A 23441-nucleotide genomic window follows, 5' to 3' on the forward strand; every position below is an offset into this window, starting at 1 on the left:
GATCTTTAAGGCCCCTTCCAGCTCTAGATCTATACTTGAAGACCTAAGCACTTCAAAACAATGATTATGCAAAATGCTATACAAACATGAGATAAAATTAGGAATATGCCCTTGTGTCCAACAGAGATCCAGAAATGCCAATCCTCCTACTCTGAGATGGTCTCCAAGAGACTTATCCAATCAGACCTCATGGTACCAAAAACATTTGCATCATGGAGGTATGGGCCCACAGAGCAGAGTGAATAGAGACATACACAGGCCTGGGCCACCTTGCCTTAAATGTAAGCCTTTAGACAAGAGTATCTAGACCAGGAATAATCTAGAGGGTACTTTCTGAAGCTTGAGAGTTAATGAGTGAAACTTGTAATGAATATTTCATTCATTCATTCAAGTATTCATTCATTCAACAAACATTTATTGAGCACTTACTGCCTACATCTGTGTCAGATGCTAGGGAAGATTTAAAGCTGCGTCTTATTCAAACTTTATGTCTTCCCCAGCCTCTGACCTCATAGTTTATAAAGGAGATTAGAAGTAGTAGCAGTAATAGTAAATAGGTAGTAGTAGTAGTAGTAGCAGTAAATAGTAGTAGTTGTAGCAGTAGTCTTAAGTAGTAACTGTAGCAGTAGTAATAAATAGTAATTAGTAGTAGTAAACAGTAGTTCTACTAGGAGTAAGTAGTAGTTAGTAGTGGTAATAAATAGTAAGTAGTAGTAATAGTAAATAGTAAGTAGTAGTAGCAACAGTAGGATTAAGCAGTAGTAGTAAATAGTAAGTAGTAGTTAGTAATAATGAGTAATAGTGGTTAGTAGCAGTAATTGTATTACTACTAATAAGTAGTAAATAAATACTAAGTAGTAAGGAGTAGTAAGTAGTCATTCGTAGTAATAGAAGTAGTAGTAATAATAGTAATAGTGAGTGCTAGTAGTAGTAGTAGTAAGTAGTAAGGAGAGGTAGTAGTGGTATTTAGTAGTAGTAAATAGTAGTAGTGATAAGTAGTAAGTAGTAGTAATAGTTGCCATTATAGCAATTCTTATTTATATAGCATGTTAGGTTGGCAAAGGCCTTTCCTCACAACAACCTTGTGAGGTATAAAAGGCAAGTATTATTATCCCCATTTTACAGATGAGAAAATTGAGTATTTTGTCTGTGATCATACAGCTAATAAGCATTTTCAGTGTGATTTGTCCCAGGGCCTGTGGGTCTAGATCTAACATGACATACAATATTGCATGATGATTGCATTGTACAATCCGGTAATAATGAAGATGTATCATAGAAGGTTTGAGGGGGAAGAGTATTAATCATGTATTCAATGGAGAAGGTGGCATTTGAGTTCAGCTTTTAAAGACTGGATAGGAATTCAACAGGAAAAGGGCAAAGAAGGCATTTCAGACCTAAGAAATGGCATCAGCAAAGGCATGGATATAGGAGAGCACATAGCATGTTTAGGGAACAGTGAACCAGAGTAGATCACCAAAGGAACTGGAGATGGAGAAGACCCGCTGCAGTCTGTCCAATGTAGAGTAACAAATAAGAGATGAGGACAAACCTCACGTCATTCATTCTAGTTCTGGTTGTAATTCATTCACAGATCCCACTAATAGAACATTCCACGGCTCATCCACAGATGAGCAGTATGGCATAGTGGGTAGCAGCATGGTACAAAGGAAAGAGTCTTATATTTAAAGTTAGGAGACCTGAGTTCAAATCCTAACACTGTCACTTACTATTTGTATTACTTTGGACAAACTAACCAACCTCTTTGAGCCTCGGTTTCCCTCATCTCTAAAATGAGAGGGTTAGACTAGCTGGCCTCTTAAAGACTCTCTTAGCTCCAAATCTGTCGCTGTCTCCACATCTGGATTTTCCCATGTGCTATTTGGGATGCATGTTTCTTCAAGAAGCCGGGTTGAATGACCCACACAGTTCTTACTACTCCCTGTTGGGAATCAGAATCTGCCTATATGAAAAGTAAAGCTTTTTTCACGTTTCTCTCCTTTTCATCCTTTCAGTGAACTTCCACCCAATTCTACCTTGACGTGGGAAGAAGTATGTCGACCCTGGGTCTCTGGCTCACGCAAACTGATGGCTACGCTGAACTGTAACGCCTTGAGACACGTTTATGGGGAACTTGAGCTAAAGATTCAAAAGAGGCGATAGATGTAAACCTGCAAGGGAGAAGGTGGAAACAGCTTCTCCGTGTCTTGGTTAAGACATTCTGATGCAAAGATAGGCCAGCTCTTATTTTATCGTAGGTGCTAGCACATTACACATTCTAGAAGGCAAGGTCAAGAAGGAAAAGGGCTGGGATGCATTCAACATCCACTGAGAAGCTCTCTGCCACACTTTTCCAAATTCCGCCTCCTCAGTCTGGAGGTGCAAGCAGACAGACTGGAGAGATCTTGCATAATTCCACCTTCTAAAGCGTTCTGAGCATTTGCTTTAATTAAGATCTAATTAAGCTCTAATAGCTCATCAAACTAAAAGTTATCATTTATCATGGCAAACGGCTCAGATTCCATTAGTCAGAGGGATTTTCTAACCCAAGTAATTTGCCCATGACCCAATTTGATTTCAGATAAGATTTCCAGTGCCCAGGGAAGTAAATCTACAAATGAACAGAGAAAGACCCTCCAAAAAGACCCCCCACCTTGATCCAAGTTCTTTCTTTTTGTGCTTTTGGCCCATGAATGTTTCTTACCTCACACCCTCCTGCAGATCACAGCAGCGTTCTGTATATGGGCTATGGGAGGGGAAGACCTTCCCAAAAGTCTCAGAGGAAGTGCCTGCCAAATTTCACAGATTGACTGTGTGAAAAGATGTGACCCCATCTTAAAAAACTACGTTTATGAGGAACATAATCACCTAGGAGATGAGGAAGCAAGGATACCACTCAGCCCTTTTAAAATAAGACAGCTTTATGGTGCCTTTGATAGGAGAGGTCAGACTGTGGTGTCATGCACAGCAGCCTATTAGCTCCTAGAGTTAATGAAGTATGGCTATAAAGTACCAAGACAGGTTTGTGTTGCATGTGGAATCTCTCTCACTACTTTAAATTTACACTTTGTCCATGTCTCCCAAATCATGCGCCTCCCCCAAAATTCAGGCCCTAGAAATTCCCTTAGAGCCAAGTCAACTAGGCTGATGCTGTGGAGGAAGGGGTGAGTTTGGTGGCTGAGCATAGATGGAGGATTGATCCCTACTAAATCTCTCCAGACACCTCTATCTTTCATGCAGTAACCTCAGCTAGTACTGAGGTGCTGGAAACTTAGATTTACTCAGTCTTGGAAATGGCCGCTAGCTCTGTGATGTTTTCAGGCAAATGATAAAAAAATGTTGCATTCATTCATTTTCTTCCCTGAGAGTAATGGTACAATTGGGTCAGTGTTTATTTGTGATGCTGGTTTATGTTAAAAGTCTAATCAAATGCCCAGGAGAATAGTGTAGATTAGCAGACTGTGATTCTCAGCAAAGCTCTACAGCAGGATAGAGAAGGCAGGTACAGGGGTCAGAGAGGATGGAATTACATGCTGGGGTGCATATGGCCACCATTGGTGGAAAATTGGGCCTTGGATGCCCTTCCCAGGCACCTACACATAAGTCCTATGAGAGTGTTAATTAATCAATGCTAAAGTTTTTTTTATTCACTTCTATTAAGTAGTTTAAAGAGCTTCTGCTGAATCTTTCAGTAACCAAGTTTCTAAAAGTTTCTGCTATACTATAAACCAGCTTGACTTTGTATGCTTTTATTCATTTGCATGTTCGAATTAACCAAAATGTAATGGAAAAACTTAAAATAAAGTTTATCTGATTACGCTTGCATATAGCACAAAGGCTCCTCATTTTATTTCAGATCCACCAGCCACTCCTGCCTCAGTCATAGAAGCCTGTCTGACAGCAGTCTGCAGAGAAAGCAAGCTACTTTAGTGGGAAGAGTCAAAAGACCTAAGTGTGCATCCTGGCTCTGGTCCTATGTGACTATGGTCAGGTCTCAGCATCTCTGTATGCCTCATTTTCTACATTTGTTAAGTGAGGGGATTGAAGTAGAAAACCTCTGAAGTCTCATCCGCATTTAGAAACTATGATGCTACAAGTCCTCCTTAGGGGTTGGGTGGTGGTTGGGGGGTGGGCAGGGAATCTCGATAGCAGCCCCTTTCCCTTTTCAAGAACATCATAAAACAAGAGTAGATACTGTTAATCATTGTCCGGTTCCCAACAACCTCATTTATTAAAAGAAGAAGGCCATATGTTAAGGACAAAGCATAGCAACACTCATCAGAATTGGTAGGGGGACGCAAGAGAAATTTCTCAAAAGTGACATAATGAACTAGTAAACCACTGCCAATAATGAAACCAACAAAATTAGCATCAGCAGAAGTCCAAATCCATTTGCTGGCAGCAGTTTGAAGGTATAACTGGTTTGATGCTACAGGCCAAAGGTATAACTAGGATGGGGCCAGAGGACTTTATCCCAGGGTGCCAAATTTAGAGGACACTTGCAGCATAGAAGCAACAGACTTCCGACAACATAAAAACAATTGAGCTTATTGGCCAGTTAGCAAGAATAATTAAAATGGGAAATTATAAAAAAAGGATGAGTTCTTTCCCCTTCCTCACCCTGCTCTTCCCACTCCTTCAAATGAGGCCTCAGGAAAACCTTAATTTAGAAAGGCGAAGGTCATCACTGGCAGTATACAGTATATCATTAATATTCACAAATAGGATTCATTGAAGGGGAAGAAAAAAGGCAATGTGGCCTAGTGAGCAGAGAAGAGGTATCCAAGTTGGGGAGATTTGGCTCCAAGGCCTGCCCCTACCCCAATACATACATATAGAACCTTTCAGTGTTATAGGCAACCTGCTACCACTGGTAGAGGGTAGAGGCACTTCCAGTGAAGTCACAGGTCCCTATCCCTTGATGAGAAAAATGAAGTTTTCTTCCTTATCACTCTATAAATTGGAGTTAACTTTTGCATTGACTTTTGTTCCCTATAACCTTTTGCATTATCAAAGTTTTATGGAAACTGCATCCAAATGGTTCTTTTAAGATGGGGTGACAAAATATAGCCCCACAGAACAAATGCAGACTTTTTGTATGGTCCCAGGGCCTGTAGTTTGTCAATTCCTGTTTTAAATAGCTGAACAAAGTATGCACCTCGTGCATTAACTTTCCCCCAACACTAATAAGAGATTAACATTTCAAGAAAAAAAAAAGAGTATAGAAAGCCTAGAGTGTGTCTGACCTTTGTCATTCTCTACTCCAACCCTAAAAGCTAATACTTGACTTCAGCAGGTAACCAGCTGGCATTTGTGCTAAAACACAAAGACCAGTAGGGCTTTCCCATTTGGTCTTAGCCATTGTCTTCTCCATGTTGCCACCTCTGACTATCTAGTTATCTGATCATTTAATAATAATTCATATTTCTCTAGATCTTTAAAGTTTACAGGAAGCTTCCCTCACCATCACCCTGGAAGGTTAAGTAGTAGGACTACAGCTATCCATTTACAGATAAGTAAGCAGCCCCCATAAGGGGAAGTGGCATGCTCCAAATCATATAGCTAGCCAGGAGGAGAGTCGAGATTTGAACCCAGGTCTCCAACTCCCCTGACCCTTCTCCTAGACAATACAGTCTCTCTTGTTGCAAACCTTGCTATTGCTGATTATGTTATATTAGGACAAATAACATGTTTTTGCTGCGATGTCCATCACTGGAAGAGGAACCTACATCTGTCAGATCACAGGTGCATTGCAGCTTTGGAAGACAAATGGAAACAACACCTTAAAGCTAGAAAGCAAAATTCTCTTGAGGGTCTACAGATTTCCTAGTCACTAAACCAGGTAGTTTAAGGACAGCCACCATCTACACTGGGCATTCTCCTGCCTGTTTCATCATCAGCTAGTCCCAAGCATCCAGAATAAAGTTGAGAGTAAAGAAAAGCAGTTAGGAAGCCACATAGTCCCATTAAAAAGCAAAGGAGCTCCTATCCTCTCCCTGCCATGTAGCCAGAGTTGAGTGGTATGCTTGATCCCAGTTTTGTTTTCTTGCCTTTTGTATTTATGTATTAGGCACAGAAGACTGAGCTCATACATTGTTCCCCTGTCTTGGTCATAACCAGGAGTTCAATATTTATGGCTCTAATAAAGAAATCTGCCTTATATGTGGATCGTTAAGAAAGAATGCGTGATATTTTCAATAACACCACAATTAACTCTATTGAGTGTGCAATACTGAAAACCCATACAGATCAACAAAATGTTATTAATGACTCAAATTGAAAAATAAGAACGCAATAAAACTTTCTGAGGAAAAGCAACAATAGGCCTTAGCTGTAACTTCTCTAGCAAAATGAAACAAACAGTGGAGGCCATTAGCTGAATAATTTGAACTGATAGTCCTGGTTTTGAATTTCTTATGTAATGGAGACCTTATGTGTGCACATCCTTGCCTCTGCCTAGTTACGAACCTTGTGTCATTTACCATATGAAGGATGTGTGATTTCATCAGCATAGAAAACTCCCATTGTGAGAACTCCTTTCAGCAATAAAATTCCAAACCTGTTTATAATTTAGTAGAGAATTACTACACGAGATAATTTCTTGAAGCTCAGAGCAATTAAGAATCACATCATCTACTATCATGCTATAAGAAATGACAAGCAGGATGCTTTCAGAAAAACCTGGAAAGACTTACATGAGTTGATGCAAAGTGAAGTGAACAGAACCAGGAAAACGTTGTACACAGTTACAGCAATACTGTATGATGATCAACTGTGAATGGCTTAGCTATTCTCAGCAATAAAATGATTCAAGACAATTCCAAAGGACTCATGATAAAAAAAAAATGCTATCTACCTCCAGAGAAAGAACTTAGAGTGTCTGAGCGCAGATTGAAGCATACTATTTTTTAACTTTCTTTTTTCTTGAGGGTTTTTTGGTCTGTGTTTTCTTTTGCAGTATGACTAATATAGAAATGTATTTTACATGACTATAAACATATAACCTATATCAAATTGATTGCCTTCTCAAGGAGTGGGGAGGGGAGGCAGGGAGGGAGAGAATTTGGAATTCAAAATTTTTGAAGAAAGTATGTTAAAGAGGCAGCTAGGTGGCACAGTGGATATGGCAATGGCCCTGGAATCAGGAGGGTTTGAGTTCAAATCTGGTCTCAGATACTAGCTGTGTGATCCTGAGCAAGTCACTTACCTGCAATTGCCTCCCCAAAAATCCAACAAACAATAAAAATGTTAAAGAAAATTTTTACATATAATTGGAAAAAATAAAATATTTAACAAACAGAAGAACCATACCATCATTCCAGAGTTGGAAGGGAACTCAAAGGCTATCTAATACGATCACCCTGTTTTTTCAGATGACATACTGAGGCTCAAAGGAGTCGAGTGACTTGCCCAGGGTCTCATAGCTAATTGATACTGGTGGCAGAAACTCAGGTCTTTTTGACTATAAACAAAAATCTATCCACTGTGATAGGCTGTCGCTTCTGTCATCTGCTAGGTATTTTAATTTCAGGAATTCCTCTGTCCAAAAGACAAGAACATGGAATACCTCTGAATTCTACACAGGGCTTAGTGACCTTTTAGTACTCAATAAATGTTAAATAAAAATTAATTATAAAGGACTTACAGCATTTGTCTCTTGGAAAGACACAGATCAGACATTCAGGTATCCAGCAGAAAGATATGTTGATCATGATTGTATTAAAATTTATTGAGCACTGACAGCAGGTTCAGCCCCATACTGCATCTAGAGAAGGAGGGCACAGGAAAATAGAAGGGGAAGGGAATAAGAGAGGGGGGGAGAGAAAAAAAAGAGGACGGACTAGGGGAAGGGATATTCAGAATGCATGCCATCGTGGGTTGGGGAGAGGGTGAGACAGGGTGAATATTTGGAACTCAAAAACTTGTGGAAATGAATGTTGAAAACTACAAATAAATAAATTTATATCTAAAAAAAAAATAGAGAAGGAGGGCATGGTGCCAGGCCAAGTAGTCAGATGAAAGATTGGTGCTAGAACTACCAGGCATTCCAAGATGAGGCCACAGCCTCCAGCAAACCAAAGCTTTTGGCCTCATATTTTCTTTCTGTGTTGGCTCAAGAAGGTCTGTTTCACAGCTGACTTTTATTAGTTTCTTGAGTCCTTTTCCTGCTTAACTGAAGATACCGGATTGTGGAGATCTATTTCTTGGCAGAATATTATTCTTCTAGATCCACACCTCCATTGTCCACCACCAATTGGTGGCCTGGTTATTAGAAGACTATGGAGGAGCAGCTAGGTGGTGCAGTGGATAAAGCACTGGCCCTAGAGTCAGGAGGACTTGAGTTCAAATCTGACTTCAACTACTAACTAACTGTGTGACCTTGGGCCAGTCACTTAACCTTCGTTGCCTCCAAAAAGAAGAAGAAGACTATGAATTAATGCAGAGTCCTGGATAGAAATTTAAGAGACCTGGGCTCTAATCCCAGCTCTGCAACTATATTATCTCAAATAACTTCTTTCCCTCTTTAGTTTCCTTAATTGTAAATTGAAAGGATTGTACTAGATAATCTCTATGGTTCTTTCTAGTTCTACTGATCTAAGAAGGAAGGAAGGAAGGAAGGAAGGAAGGAAGGAAGGAAGGAAGGAAGGAAGGAAGGAAGGAAGGAAGGAAGGAAGGAAGGAAGGAAATAAGCATTTATTAAGTACCTACTATGTGTCAGGAACTGTGCTAAGTGCTTCACAAAGATTATCTCATTTAATACTCACAACAGCCCTGTCACACAGTCACACAGCTACTAATAATCTGAGGCTGGATTGAACTCAAGTCTTCCTGATTCTAGGTTCAGTGCTCTATCCATTGTGCCACCTAGCTACCTCTATTACTCTATCATTCATCACCTTTCAACACAGATCACTCCAACCAGATAATCTTGGGGGTGGGGGAGAGAGAGAGGGGAAACATACCTTCCGCAAAGCCACAAGGGAGGCAATGTTTAGAAAAAGGTACTTGGGTAATGATAACCTCTGACACACTAAAGTTTAAATCATCTCAACCAGGATTCATTCATTCATTTAGGAAAAATGTAAGTGCCTACTCTGTGCGATTCAGTTTGAGGGCACTTAGGGAGATAATAGGCTGAGGAAAATCATAAATGTCATAAAGCCAAAATACAAGGCAAGTCCATATGGAATGTCGGATATAGATGGGAAGAGCAAAAGGCCAGTAACAGTGCACACACACTCTTTGACCCAGCAATACTGCTACTAGATCTATATACCAAAGCGATCAAAGAAAAATAAATAGACACATACATACAAAAATATTTATAGCAGCTCTTTTTGTGATGGGAAAGAATTAGAAACTGAGAGGATGCCCATCAATTAGGGAATTACAAAATAAGTTATGCTATATTAATATGATGGAATGCTACTGTCTTGTAACATATGATGAAGCGATGGTTTCAGAAAAACCTGGGAAGATATATGAAATGATGCAAAATGAGGTGAATAGAACTAGGAGAAAAATCTACACACTAACAATATCATAAATATAATCAAGTGCAAAAGACTTAGTAATTATGAGCAATACAATGATCCACCATAATTCCCAAGGACTCATGATGTAAAATTCTATCCATCTCTAGTTAGGGAACTGATGGACTCAGAGTGCAGATTGATGCATATTTTTTTGCTTTATTTTTCTAGCAACCCCCTGCTCCAAATGTGGCTAATGTAGAAATATGTTTTGCATGACTTTATATGTATAATGTATATCGCATTTCTTGTCTTCTCAATGGATGAGGGAGTGGTACAAGGAGGGATAGAATTTGGAACTGAAAATAAAAATTAAATTTATAAATAAAAAAGAAAGCCAGGAATTACTCAGGAACTGCACATAGAAACAGGCTTCTACACCAAGAGAGGAACAAAGCACAGTGAATGTTCCCATGTCACTTCCTTTTTATGGAAAGACTGGATAGGCTAGCCACCATGCTCCCCTTTCTCTTTACCCTGTATATCTTCAAAGGCAACAGCTGAGGGCTATGGCAGTCAGGGATGGGGAAATCAACTACCTTTGAGAAAATAGTTCAGTAGAATGGTTGAAAAGGAAGACAAATTGCCAAGGGTTGAAAAATAAGAGAATTAAAGAACTAGAGTCAGCAAGACTAAGTGGCCCCTTCTAGAACTACTGCAGTGAAAGAAGAGATTGGGTGGTAGCTTGAGAGGTGGGCCAGGACAGGTTAATCATTTTTTGTTTTTTTAGGACAGGGGAAATGTAAGTTTGCATTTTCACATAGGAGAAAGGCTTAAAATAGAGAGGCTAAAGCTGTAAGAAGGAAAATGGAAAACAGATGGGGAATATGAGAAGGAATTAAGTCAAAGGTGGTGGTTGAGGGAGCAGGAGGAGATCACAAGATCATAGATATGGAGCTGGAAGTGAGCTCAGAGATCACTGAATTCGATCCCCTTCATTTAGCAGATGAGTACAATCAGAGGTTAAGTGGCTTGTCCAGGGTCCACAACTAGTAAATGTCTGAGGAGGTAGCCAAACCCAATTTTCCTGACAAGTTCAAAGTCGTATCCACTATACCATGCTTACCTACATAATGAGAATAGGAAGGAAGGAGGAGTGGGGATGGATAAAAATACAGATACATTTTAAGATGAGGAGGATGGGAGCTAAGGATGCTCCCATTCTGTCATTTTCCCATCTGGAAAACCAGATAACTACAGCATGGGTTCTTTAACAGTCTTTATGGGAACAAGGGAAAAGTATTGTCCTTCAAGCATCAGTCCAGATGAGTAGCTTGGACCAAGCCTAAAGAGATCATAGCTTTCCATAGCAACTTTTACTTGGTATGGTTTCCTTGGCAATCTCTATATAAACTTAAACAATTTGGTTGATTGTCACTATGATTTCCTTTGCTAGAAAATGAAAAGTTTTTAAGGACTTCAGGGCAACCCGTCTAAGCAACTCTTTTTTGTCTTGTAATTTAAGAAGTGATTCTTAAAGAGTACTGGTATAGGTGGTTTTTCCATATGGAGGTCTGGTCACTTCATGGTAAACGACTCTTATTCACTTCCCACCATCACCCTGACTACCACCATCACCAGGGCTTTTCATTAGTCTTCATAAATCAAATCCCTGTTTCCTGACTATCTAATAGCCTTCAGTGCTAACCTGATAGCAAAGGATTCTGGGCCAGGATAAGTTCTCCCACAGCCCTTAACCCCATCAACTGTCTATGCTAGTATGGGTGTAGGTGTGGGTCTGGATGCGTTTAGGGCAAGTGAGTTTAGATGAAAAGCAATAGCTCACATAGAGATGGCTTTAATAAACCTTATTGCTACTCACAAGGGAAGGAGGAGAAAAGCTATTACAAGGAACAGTCTCAATGTATGGCCCCTGTGCTAGCAGCAAATAGCACATAGTGAGAGAGAGGGGGAGGAGTATCCATTCCCTGGTCAAAGGTTGGAACCCCTTAGGGCTCCAACTGATATATCACTTCAGACAAAGAGTCAGTATAATACCAATGGAAGACTGCCATGTTATCCATAGGACCAATAAAGTGAGAGTATTTTCTAAATTATGGCAGCTAGGTGGCACAGTGGATAGAGCACTGATCTTGGAATCAGTAAGACTCATCTTTATAAGTTCAAATCCAGCCTCAGGCACTTACTGTGTGACCCTGGGCAAGTCACTCACCCTCTTTGTCTCAGTTTCCTCATCTATAAAACAAGCTGTAAAAGGAAATGGCAAACCACTCCAGTGTCTTTGCCAAGAATACCCCAAAATGGGGTCATGAAGAGCAGGACAAGACTGAACAACATTTTCTAAATTGCATAAAAGTCAATAGCCTTTATTACTATATGCCAGCCACTGTGCTAAGCACTAGGGATACAAAGAAAGGCAAAAGACAGCCCTTGCCTTTAAGGAACTCACAATCGAATTAGAGAAGTAATAAGCAAACAAATATGTGTTTTAAACATATATATGTATGTACGTATGTATAGGTACATGCATAGTATGTGTATACACGTGTATATCATGTATACGTACATGATAAATAGAAATAATTAATAGAAAGGAGGCACCAGGATTAAGAGGTATTTCAAAACACTTCCTGTAAAAGGTAAGACTTTTAGCTAGGACTTGAAGGAAGCCAGAGAAGCCAGGAGGCAGAGATGAGGAGGGAGAAAATTCCAGGCACTGGGGGACAGCCAGTGAAAATGTCAGGTGATGGAATGTCTTATGTGAGGAATGGCAAAGAAGCCTGTGTCACTGGATCAAATATCATGTACAAGTGTGTAAGTAAGAAGACTGGAAAGTTGTGGGGGCATAGGTTATGAAGGGCTCTGAGTGCTGAACAGAGGAGTTTGTATTTGATCCTGGAGGTGATAAAAGTCAGACCTGCACTTTGACAATATCATTTTGGCAGCTGAAGGGATAAATGGACTGCAGTGAGGAGACTCTTGTCGCAGGCAGATAGCTATACAAGGCTATAGCAATAGTCCAGGCATGATGTGTTGAGGACCTGTACCAGCGTAATAGCAGTATCAGAGGAGAGAAAGGAGTGTATTCAAGATATTTTGCAAGATGAAATTGACAGGCCTTGACTATGGTGGAGGCAAAAGATAATGAGGAGTTGAGGATGACACCTAGGTTGTAAGACTAGGGGACTGGAAGGATGTTGGCACATTTGACAGTAATAGGAAAGTTTGGAAGAGGGGAGGGTTTAGGGGGAGCCATAATAAGTTCAGTTTTGAACACGTTGAGTTTAAGAAGTATTAATTTTGAGATGCAACCAACAAAACGATGAGATATCTGAAAGGCAGTTGGAGACGTGAGACTAGAGGTTAACAGAGAGGTTTGAGCTAGGGAAGTCGATCTGAGAATCATCAACATAGAGATGATAACTAAATCCATGGCATCTGATGTAACAGCTGTTGTACTTCAAAGTGAAGGTGTATAGAAGGAGGAGAGAAGAGGACAGAGCCCCGCAGAACATCACCAGTTAGTGAGTGTGACTTGGATGAAGATCTAGCCAATGAAACTAAGGAGTGGCCAGATACATAAGAGGAGTACCATGAGAAAGTGGTATCCCAAAATCCTAGAGAGAGAAAATCAAGGAAAAGAGCCCAAGGAATGAGGAGCATGGGAGTAAGGAACTTAACCCTAACTGAGCAAATCTAACAAGAAGCTGTGAAGGAGGAAGGTAGTTGATGCCCAGTCTCTGGGTTTATTAGTTTTCACATAATAAGCCCAGGAGGCTGAAGCCACACAAAAACAAAAGGAAACCAGTTTGCAACCGTTGAATATAGATAGATAGATAAATAGAGATATAAATAGATATATACATACAGACACACATGTACATATGTATACAAACACATGCATATATACATGTATGTATATATCTATGTCTCTATATTTAGATATATTTATATTTAAATAATTATATTGAATATTATTGATTTAATTGTTAATTATCATTTAATTATTTTAATTTAATTTTAAAATTTTTATTTTCTGTATTTACTTAATATATAAATAAATCTGTTTATTATTTATTTAATTTAAAATTTTTATTTTATAAGAATTAATAATTGAATGAATATATTTAAATATATTTCAAATGTATATATATATGAGCTGGTGAAGGACATGGCAAACCACTCCATTATCTTTGCCAAGAAAACTCCAAATAGGGTCACAAAGAGTCAGACAGAACTGAAACAACTCAATGACAACAACAAATTCTTTCTGGTAGTCTAGCGGTTTGGTGTGAATTTGTTCAATCAAGTTATTAACTGTAAATGCTCCCATCTACTTAACAATACAGTGCCCCCTCCCCACTATATTTCAATTGGAGTCATTTACAGAGGTTTTAGGCTTAATTGTATATAACTCTATAATTATAATATTAAAAATTCATTTAAAAAAAGAATTTGGTAAACATTGAAGGATTTTTTTTTCTTAAGAGGAAAGGACAGATGAATCATCTTAGATTGATATAAGGAGAGAAATATAAGGTGACAAGAGAGACAGAAACACACTGAAAACACCAGGTTGGAGAAAGGAGGGAGAGAGAGAGAGAGAGAGAGAGAGAGAGAGAGAGAGAGAGAGAGAGAGAGAGAGAGAGAGAGAGAGAGAGAGAGAAGGAAGGAGGGAAGGAAGGAGGGAAGGAAGGAGGGAAGGAAGGAAGGAAGGAAGGAAGGAAGGAAGGAAGGAAGGAAGGAAGGAAGGAAGGAAGGAAGGAAGGAAGGAAGGAAGGAAGGAAAGAAGGAAGGAGGGAGGGAGGGAAGGAGGGAGGGAGGGAAGAAGGGAGAGAAAGGAAGACAGACAGATGTGGCATCCATGTGCAATAAAGTTGATCTAGAATTCAAAGAATTCAGTATATTGTTATGCTTCCCCACAGACCCTCCTAAGGGGAGAGTGAAGAAGAACTAGTGTACATTGTGATCTTTAACAATGCAATGGAAAGCTCTGGAGTTATAGAATGTGTCTTCAAATGCCATCAAATGCATAATCACTATGCAATTGTAGGCACATTTTTCTGAGCTTCTGTTTCATGTACTAAATGAAATTATTGGACTAAATAGTCTCAAAGATTCCTCCAAGATCTGAATCTATGGCCCCATTGTCCATCCTCCTTTGGGAGGACAATGAGTGCCAGCATATCAATCTTCTTGTTGTGTATACTTTTAATTATAGGTTAGTTATCACAAGGGGATGTGCAGGCAGAACACCAGAGATAGGCTAATGTCAGGTGGCCTGATTGTCTGGGGATGTGGCACTGATTACAAACCTAGGGCAGCTGAAGCTGGAAGGGAACAAGGTGTAAATGCAGCATTCTGGCTGGGGGCCCCAAGGAAACTGAAACAGCTCCTGACCTCAAGGAACTAAATCTTAACAGATTTAATTAGTTAGGGGAGACAATATGTACATATATTGATATAGGTATTGACATAGCTATATACATATCCACAAAACAAATACACAGGATATGTAACAGATATTACAAAATAGGTTTACATAAAATATATGATAGATACTATATCATAGGTGGCACGCATGTTGCAGATTGGTATAATTGCCTCTGGGGTCTATGAACTCTTCGTTAAGGGAATCTACAAAGGCTTAGGGACTTCTTCGAGTCCCAACCCACAAGACACCTATCTTCCATCACGCTCCCCACCACAGAAAGCATCTCTGCCATCAAAGTCTCAGGTACTGATTTGTTTGTTTTTCATAGTGTGTCTTGAGTTAATGAGCTGACTCAGAGCTGATTTCAATCTAAGGAGAGCCTTTATGCAGACAGAGTGTCACCTCACCTCAGCATACACGCATCCTCAAGGACTGGGCATCTCCTCAACTAAGTGAGGAGGTGTCCATGTCCAAGAGGACCAGTGTCCCTCAGTCTCATTTTTCCCTTAAAGAATAATGTGCCCGGGCAGCAAGGTGGTGCAGTGGATAGAGCACCAGACCTGAAGTCAGGAGGACCTGAGTTCAAATCCAGTCTCAGACCAAACACTTGACACTTATTAGCTGTGTAACCCTGGGCAAGTCACTTAACCCCATTTGCCTTAAAAAAAAGAAAGAAAGAAAGAAAGAAAGAAAGAAAGAAAGAAAGAAAGAAAGAAAGAAAGAAAGAAAGAAAGAAAAAAGAGTAGTGTGCTCAATCATTTCTATCCCTGTTAGAAGAGTAACTCCCACTCAAATGCTGCCAATGTCTCCTGCAGATATCACCACAATATTTACTGTGGGCCTCCTCACCACTCAGCACTACCCTCTATTGGGCCTGTAACCAGACATTAAGTTATATCTCTGATGTTCCTTACTAAGTATTGCATCTTGGCTGCTCCCCACCATTATTATTCCTGGGTCCCAGCTGGAGTTCCCAATGGAACTATTACCTCTTCTCCTTAAGTAGAAGAAAGGCTCTGCCATATATTTTGATTGGTGGAATTTCCAGAGGTCTGAGACATCCTGTTTGCATTAGAGACTAGGGGTTTAGGAAGGAATTAGAAAGCAAGATGAGGGTCTTGGTGTTTTGGGCTGATGAAAGGCTACTGGACCACTCTGGCAGGAACTAGCACTGTGCTCAGTTTCCCCAAGGTGAATGAGTTAATCAGTCTCCCCTCCCACCTCTGAAGTTTGTAAGTCACATGCAGTCCCTTTGGCATAGATACAAAAGCAATGCACATCATTATCATCATCATCATCAATATAATCATCATCATCATCATCATCATCATTATGCTTTAAGATTTATGTCCCAGGGCTTTTGGCCATCATGATTGTTCCAAAGCACAAAAATGCTTAAGAGTGCTAACCAGCTGGTGATTATTAGCCTTGTAAGCTGTCATTCATAGCTCCCATGGAGACCTAACACTTATATAGATTTGTAAGTGTCCATGTATGTGTGTGTGTGTGTATATGTGTGTGTATGTGTGTGTGTGTGTATATGTGTGTATGTGTGTGTGTGTGTGTGTGTGTGTATAATATGTGTGTGTGTAAAGTTTTATAGGGAAGGGTCTTGAACAAGAAAAGAACAAGAACAAATCTTATTAATTAGAAATATGACAAGTAAATACATATGCATATGTGTATGTATATAGGTATTTATTATACTTAATATAAACATTTCTCTATTTGATCTTTATCTGGTGACCAAAATGAGAAAGAGGTCACTAAGAGAGAATGAAAAGAGGAAGAATGCCATAGATAGGCTCCACCCAGGTTGCACAGAATCTGCCTTTCTTCCCTAAGCTAGAGCTGTAGAACTGGAAGAACCATTGTACAAGGACCATGGAAGGGAACTGGCTGCATGGGGAGGGTGTTACTTAGTTTTCTTACCACCAGATGGAGCAAGAGAATCTTCTGCTTTATAGGTAAAGCTGCCCCTCTACCCCCGACACTTACACTAAATGCTTAGCATCCCAAAACGTTCTCTCATTTCTAACAGGTCCTAAGTGTCAAAATGTGTCTGGTCAGTAAAGAGAAAAGCACTAAAACTGATGGCATGATAAGCAACCTCTATGACCGAGATGACATTCATATTCCCACAGAGCACATAAGAGGTCAGTTCTGTGCAGCAAGAACACCAGTCTAAATTTCCTCCATCTGCACTTATGCTTTTTGAGTTGTTTTCCATGAAATGGCAGCCCTATAGGTCTTTTCCAGGAACTACATATGCCTTATTTATAATACAAAGTGGATGTCTACCATTTTCCCATTTGTCAAAGCAACTAAGCATAGGCCCAAGGTCCCTGAAAAATCAGAACTAAAATAAATGATGGTGTGAGAGGAAAATGAATTTCTTTTGGCCCAGAAGATAAGAACTATTCTTGTTCCATGCGTGTATTGCTGCCCTTGCTATTGGTTGCATCAGCTCATGGACCAGAGTGGACAAAGCTGGAAAGTTTCTAGGAAATGGAAATATCTTCAGGCCAACTGGTCTACCACATCATACTGTTCTTTTCATGTCCTTTTAGACTGAGCTGCAAACATTTAATTATGTCTCTTCCCTTTCCTTGTCTCCCAAAGGAAGCATTTGGGCCTCATTTCCTTCCATCTGCTCACCTTCTCTCACATTTGCTTCCTTCACGCACATGAAAAAAGTTAGAGTCAGCAGCAAGATCTAAAACAGAGGTGGTGTGCTTTAATGTAGGGAAGGAAGAACTAGCTAACCTTTAACACCTCTGCTGAGTCTATTAACCTAAATTTAGGACTAGGGAAGAAAATGAGATAGGAATCCAGGTGCTGGAACAAGGTATAAGGTATGTGGTGGGTAGCAGAGAGGGGCTTGATCAAAATGCACAACTTAAAAGCCCTGTTGCTAAGGTTAGGGCACAAGTTCAAAGGACTAACCTGAAATCATGATAATAATATAGAGGCAATAACACTGTGCCAGGACCCAGGAAACCAAGACTCTAGCCCTTACCTTGGAACTACCAAATGGCATGGCCTCAAGCTAGGTGATGCGTGGATAGAGTGCTGGGCCTGTAGTCAGGAAAACCTGAGTTCAAATCTGGCCTCAGATGCTTACTAGCTGGTGACCCTGGGCAAGTCACTTAGCCCTGTTTGCCTCAATTTCCTCATCTGCAAAATGAGCTGAAGAAGGAAATGGTAAACCACTCTAATATCATTGCCAAGAAAATCCCAAATGGGGTCACAAAGAGTTGGACATGACTGAAATGACTGAAAAACAATAATAACTGACTTTCTTCTAGTGCTTTATAATTTACAAAGCTCTATACATACATTATCTCATATGTGATCCCTATAATCATCCTGGGGGGCAGGTAGCATAAATACTATCCTTGCTTTGCAAATGGGAAAACAAAGGCCTAAGAGGATAAATAACTTGTTCAAGATATCATAGCTAAAACACAGCAGAATCAGTACTCAAACCAAGTTTTCCTAATTCCAAATCAAATACTCTTTCCACTAGACCACAACAAAAAGAAATTTAGATTTGAATTTAAAAAGGCAGAAGCAACAGCAAAATAGCAGTTGTACTCTATTCTAAATGACTCTTTGCTATGCATGCCTTCCTTGGTGGTTGTGATAATGATATTTCTAACCTCTCTCCATGCAGTCCATTGCCAGCATCACTACTATACCATGATTTTATTACATTCAATTTGCATTCTGTATAATACCTTTCCATTTTGCTCTCTTAAATATTACAGGAAAGGAAAAACTAGAAAAGAACATGTAGAAAGTATACTTAAAGCATAAAGGGAAAAAAGCATAGATCTTTACTCAGTGGCCTAAATCTGATGCCCTTGGAATAGTTGTATCATGGACCCCTTTGGCAATCTGATGAAACCTATGGACACTTTTCAGAATACTTTTAAATGTATAGTAAAATATGCAGGATGACAAAGGAAACCAATTACATTGAGGTAGTTGCCTAAATTATTTTTTTTAAGTTTTCAGACCCTAGGTTAAAAAACCTTTCTAAAGCTTCCCCACACAGAGGCTATCTAACCCTAAGTCATTTGGTTGGATTTCAGTCAGTAAATTTAGCCTGGGTCCCATAAATTGATTGCAACATGTTGGTGATTTTCATTTGAAGAAAATGCCCAGACTCCAGGTCTTTCTGCTACCTGTCTTTCCCACTGAATCTTATCACCTTGGATTTTCTTATTAATCTTGCTTTAGCCCTTCGATTGGAAAATGACTAACCAAGTTGTGATATACGATTGTGATAGAATATTATTGTGCTATAAGAAATGACAAGCATGTGGATAGAGCATCGGCCCAGGAGTCAGGAGGACCTGAATTCAAATCTGGCCTCAGACCAAACACTTGATACTTACTAGCTATGTGACCCTGGGCAAGTCCCTTAACCCCAATTGCCTAAAAATTAAAAAAAATTAAAATTAAAAAAAAAAGAAATGACAAGCAAGATGCTTTCAGAAAAACCTAAAAAGATTTATATGAACTGAGGCAAAGTGAAATGAGCATATCCCAGAGAACATTGTACACAGTAACGGCAATATTATATGATGATCAACTGTGAATGATTTAGCTATTCTCTTCAATACAAAGATCCAAGACAATTACAAAGGACTGGTGATAAAAAATTCTACCCACTTCTAGAGAAAGAATTGATAGAGTCTGAATGCAAAGCAAAGAGTAGTTTTTTTTTAAAAACTTTATTCTTTTTTTTTTGGTCAGTGATTTCTTTCACAACTAATATGAAATATGTTTTACATGACTGCACACATATAATCTACATCGAATTGTTTACCTTCTAAAGGAGGGAAGAGAGGAGGGATTGAGGGAGAGAATTTGGAACTCAATTTAAAAAAAAAAACAAATGTTAAGAGTTGTTATTCCACATAACTGGAAAATTTTTTTTCAAATCTTCTTTTAAAAAATATTTCCCAAAGGAAAATGACGTATCTAATCACTCTAATTCATGTGGCTTTCCATGACTATTAATCTGTGTTAGAGTTGTCTGAATTTGTGGAAAATAGTTTACCTCTTGCCAACCTCTTGCACTAAATCCTTTAGAATACTTACAGTATTTCATTTTTGGAGTGTTTCATCTTTCTTGACTTAATTCCTCATTCTGTTCCTATATAACTGTCATGAGATTTCACTAAGACCAAGGACTGGACCTGTGATTTCACTGATGAAAAAATACTCTCTATCAATGCAGATCAGCTTCTTCTCTGCAACTTATTGTCTCAGAGTTGTCTAAAGCTATGAGTCATTGAGTGATTTGTCCAGGGTCACACAGCTAGTATGTGTCAGAGGTAGAACTTAAACCCAGGTCTTCCTGGATTTGAGGCAGATTTTCTATTGAATACACCATGTTGCCTCTCAGGTTTCAAATGGGATTGTGAACTTTGTCATTTTGCATTAAATCTTGTAGTCATCAGGGCCTGTTCACATGGTCCTCTCCTCAGTTACACCTAGGTCCATGCTACCATCAGGGCAGCATATTATTCAAATGCAGAGTTCATGAATCTCCACTGATGCGTCTTTTGCCAGACCAAACAAGATGAGCATGAATTCATAGCAAATTCTTTAAATGAAACATAATAGTAAGGCAATAAGAGAAATGACAGGTGTTAAATAGTGTTGGCCACCTACAAGTATGTTTACCTGAAAGTACCACTTTAGATTCCTGATTAAACATTTGGCTTCCTCTAACCCAACAGGAGAGGGACAGATTGGCTACCACAGAAAGGTCTTAGGAAAATGTATTCCAGTTCTGGAGAATTCTGAACTTCCTAGCATAGCATAATAGTCTTGGAATGGTGGACCCAGAGAGCATTGGCAAGGTGGGGCTTTTCAGCCCAGAAGCCAGATTAGAATGGAAACAATGGCCCATGATTCTCAAGGTCTAGATTGAGTGTTTCAAGACTCAGAACACTGCTGCAATTTTCTTACCATTCTCCTTCAATTCCTCATTGCCTGTTGTGCTTGTCCTATCATGTTTCCTGTGCTTTTTTATACTTCCACCATTGTTTGTCTAAACCTCCCATGCTTGAAGGCTTCTCTTATTACAAACTCACACAGTCTTCTGGGAGATACAGTTCCACTAAAAAAAAAAATTCTGGAATGTGAAGCTCAACATCTCCTTATAGTGCCATAGGAGAGTGGATTTAGCACTTAATATAGTGCCTGGCACATAGTAGGTGCTTTATTGATGTTTGTTGATTGATTGATTGAAGAATGTTAACCCAACACAAGTGATGCTATGACCTTGGCATCTTCTTCATAGCAGAAGCTCCCTACTAGACATAAGAACCACATCTGAATGCTTACCAAATCCTATTCTGGACCTGGGACTATAAAAGCGACCTTAGTTCCACTTCCTGACTCTACAAAAGTGATAGAAAAAATGAAATTGAAAAACGTTGCATGAAAAACACTTTGTAAATCTGAAAGTATTATGTAAATTGCACCTGCTGTTGTTACTATTATTATTTCCTTTCTCTTTTTCTGCCAAAGAACAAAAAGATAAATCAAGCTTAATCTCATCCTGTAAAGTCATTGGGAGCTCTCCTATCTCTTACATTTCTGAATAGGATCTCAGAGGCAGAAGTATCAATGGGGATTGTGAAAATGAGTTCATTCTATTCATATAGTTCATAGTTGTCTCCCACCATCAACAAACTCTTGATGCAGGCTTTGTAATTCTCGTCTATAGACTAGCTTCTTGATTCTAAATTAGAATTGATTCTGTAAAAAGAATTTAACCATATTGTAAGAAATTGTGGAAGGAAAGGAAAACTATTACAGACAATGGTAGTAGCCAACAACTCAAGATCTAAAGGAATAGAGAGATTCACAGATTGAAAGCTAGAAATTAATAAAGTTCTTCCAGAAGATGGTAGTACCAAAGTAAGCACAGAGATGGTAACATTCCTGGGTTGAAACAATTACTATTGAATTGGTGTCACATGAAGTCGTCCATTCCACTGACATTGTGAAATCTTTGTGTCACCTTGTAAATAGCACTAATTAAAAAATAAATGGATATCTGGCTTATCTAACATTTAGATTTTTAGTTCTTGTATGAATACTAGTGATTCCATGATCTTTGCATTCCATCTCTTTTCTCCATATCATTGGATTGGTAAATTTCAAATCCTGGAGTGCACTCCTTCTGCCCCTTAGACTGCTCAGCTTTACCATCAAGGCAGCTAGGTGGTGCAGTGGATATGATGAGGATGGGATCTGGACCCCAGAAAGGAAAAACCCTGGACTTTCCCACATGGCCAAATCTCTGGCATTCACCTGAGTCTATAATCTCATCAACTGCCTTTCATTGTGGCTACACCCAATCTTCCAATTCTGTTACCCTCAATGGCCCCAGCTATTTCCCAACCTTAAACCTAGCTAGTCTCCATTCTCCCTTGTCCATATCCCAGGCATTCTGTTCACCCCAGCTTACTGGCCACTCCCATCCAGATCTCCTTAGACCCCTCCTCCAGTCACCCCAAACTACTTGGCCACTCCAAGATCCCTCCCACAGTCTTTCTGTGTATAAGGTCCATCTTGTCTCCATTAAGGTGCTTAGATTCTTAAAATCGAGATACTGTTTAAATTCTTATAATCTAGCCACTAGCTTATTAATGCTTAGACGCCTTAAGAGTCTGCCCAATATGACAGATGTTCTAACAAACCTTGTCTTTGGCTGAAAGAAGGCTTGGGTAGAATTCTTTTGGACAGGACCCATGTGTTCTGATTTAGGGGTCCTAGTACCCCTTAACCTCTAGACCTCATCAGATAGATTGCTGGGCCTAGAGGTAGGAAGATCTGAGTTTTAATTCAGTTTCAGATGCCTACCAGATGCATGACCCTAGGTAAGCCATTTAACCTCTCTTTGCTTCAATTTCCTCAGATAAGAACAGTAACAGCATCTGCCTCCCCATGAGGACCAAATGAGATAATATTTGTAAAGCACTTAGCACAGTGCCTGGAACATAGTAGACATTTAATAAATGCTTATTTCCTTCCTTCAAGGATCAAATCGATAAATAAACATTTATTAAGTGCCTACTATATACCAAGCACTCTGTTAAGTGCTGGAGATACAAAAACAGGCAAAAGACAGTCCCTGTCCTCAAGGAGCTTACACTCTAATGGGGAAGACAACATGCAAAGAAGAATATACCAAACAAGCTATATATAGGATAAAGATGAGATAATAACAGAGGGAAAGCACTGGAATTAAGAGGGATCAGGAAAGGCATTCTGGAGAAGGTGGGGTTTTAGTTGAGATTTAAAGGAAGTCAAGGAAGTCAGTAGTCAGAGCAAAGGAGGGAGATCATTCCATGCATGGGGGACAGCCAGAGAAAATGCCTGTAGCTGAGAGATGGAGTGTCTTCTTCATGGAACAAGGAGGACAATGCCACTGGATCAAATAGTACCTAATTGTTGTTTGTCCTTCATTCTTGAAGAGAACC

The 23441-nt window shown here is 39.4% G+C and overlaps 1 protein-coding gene across 1 annotated transcript in view; it reads left to right on the forward strand.

The window, feature by feature from the left end:
- The window catches only part of F13A1 (coagulation factor XIII A chain), a 194657-nt gene extending 190832 nt beyond the window's left edge, over window positions 1-3825 (forward strand). Inside the window, exon 15 of the mRNA XM_020973812.2 lies at window positions 2016-3825. Coding sequence (XP_020829471.1) covers window positions 2016-2163 — 148 coding nt within the window. The 3' untranslated portion in view covers window positions 2164-3825. The remainder of the gene's footprint in view (window positions 1-2015) is intronic.
- Window positions 3826-23441: the final 19616 nt, after the last annotated feature.

Source organism: Phascolarctos cinereus, unplaced genomic scaffold, assembly GCF_003287225.1.
Source record: "Phascolarctos cinereus isolate Bilbo 61053 unplaced genomic scaffold, phaCin_HiC Scaffold_4;HRSCAF=312, whole genome shotgun sequence".
Classification (NCBI taxonomy): Eukaryota; Metazoa; Chordata; class Mammalia; order Diprotodontia; family Phascolarctidae; genus Phascolarctos; species Phascolarctos cinereus.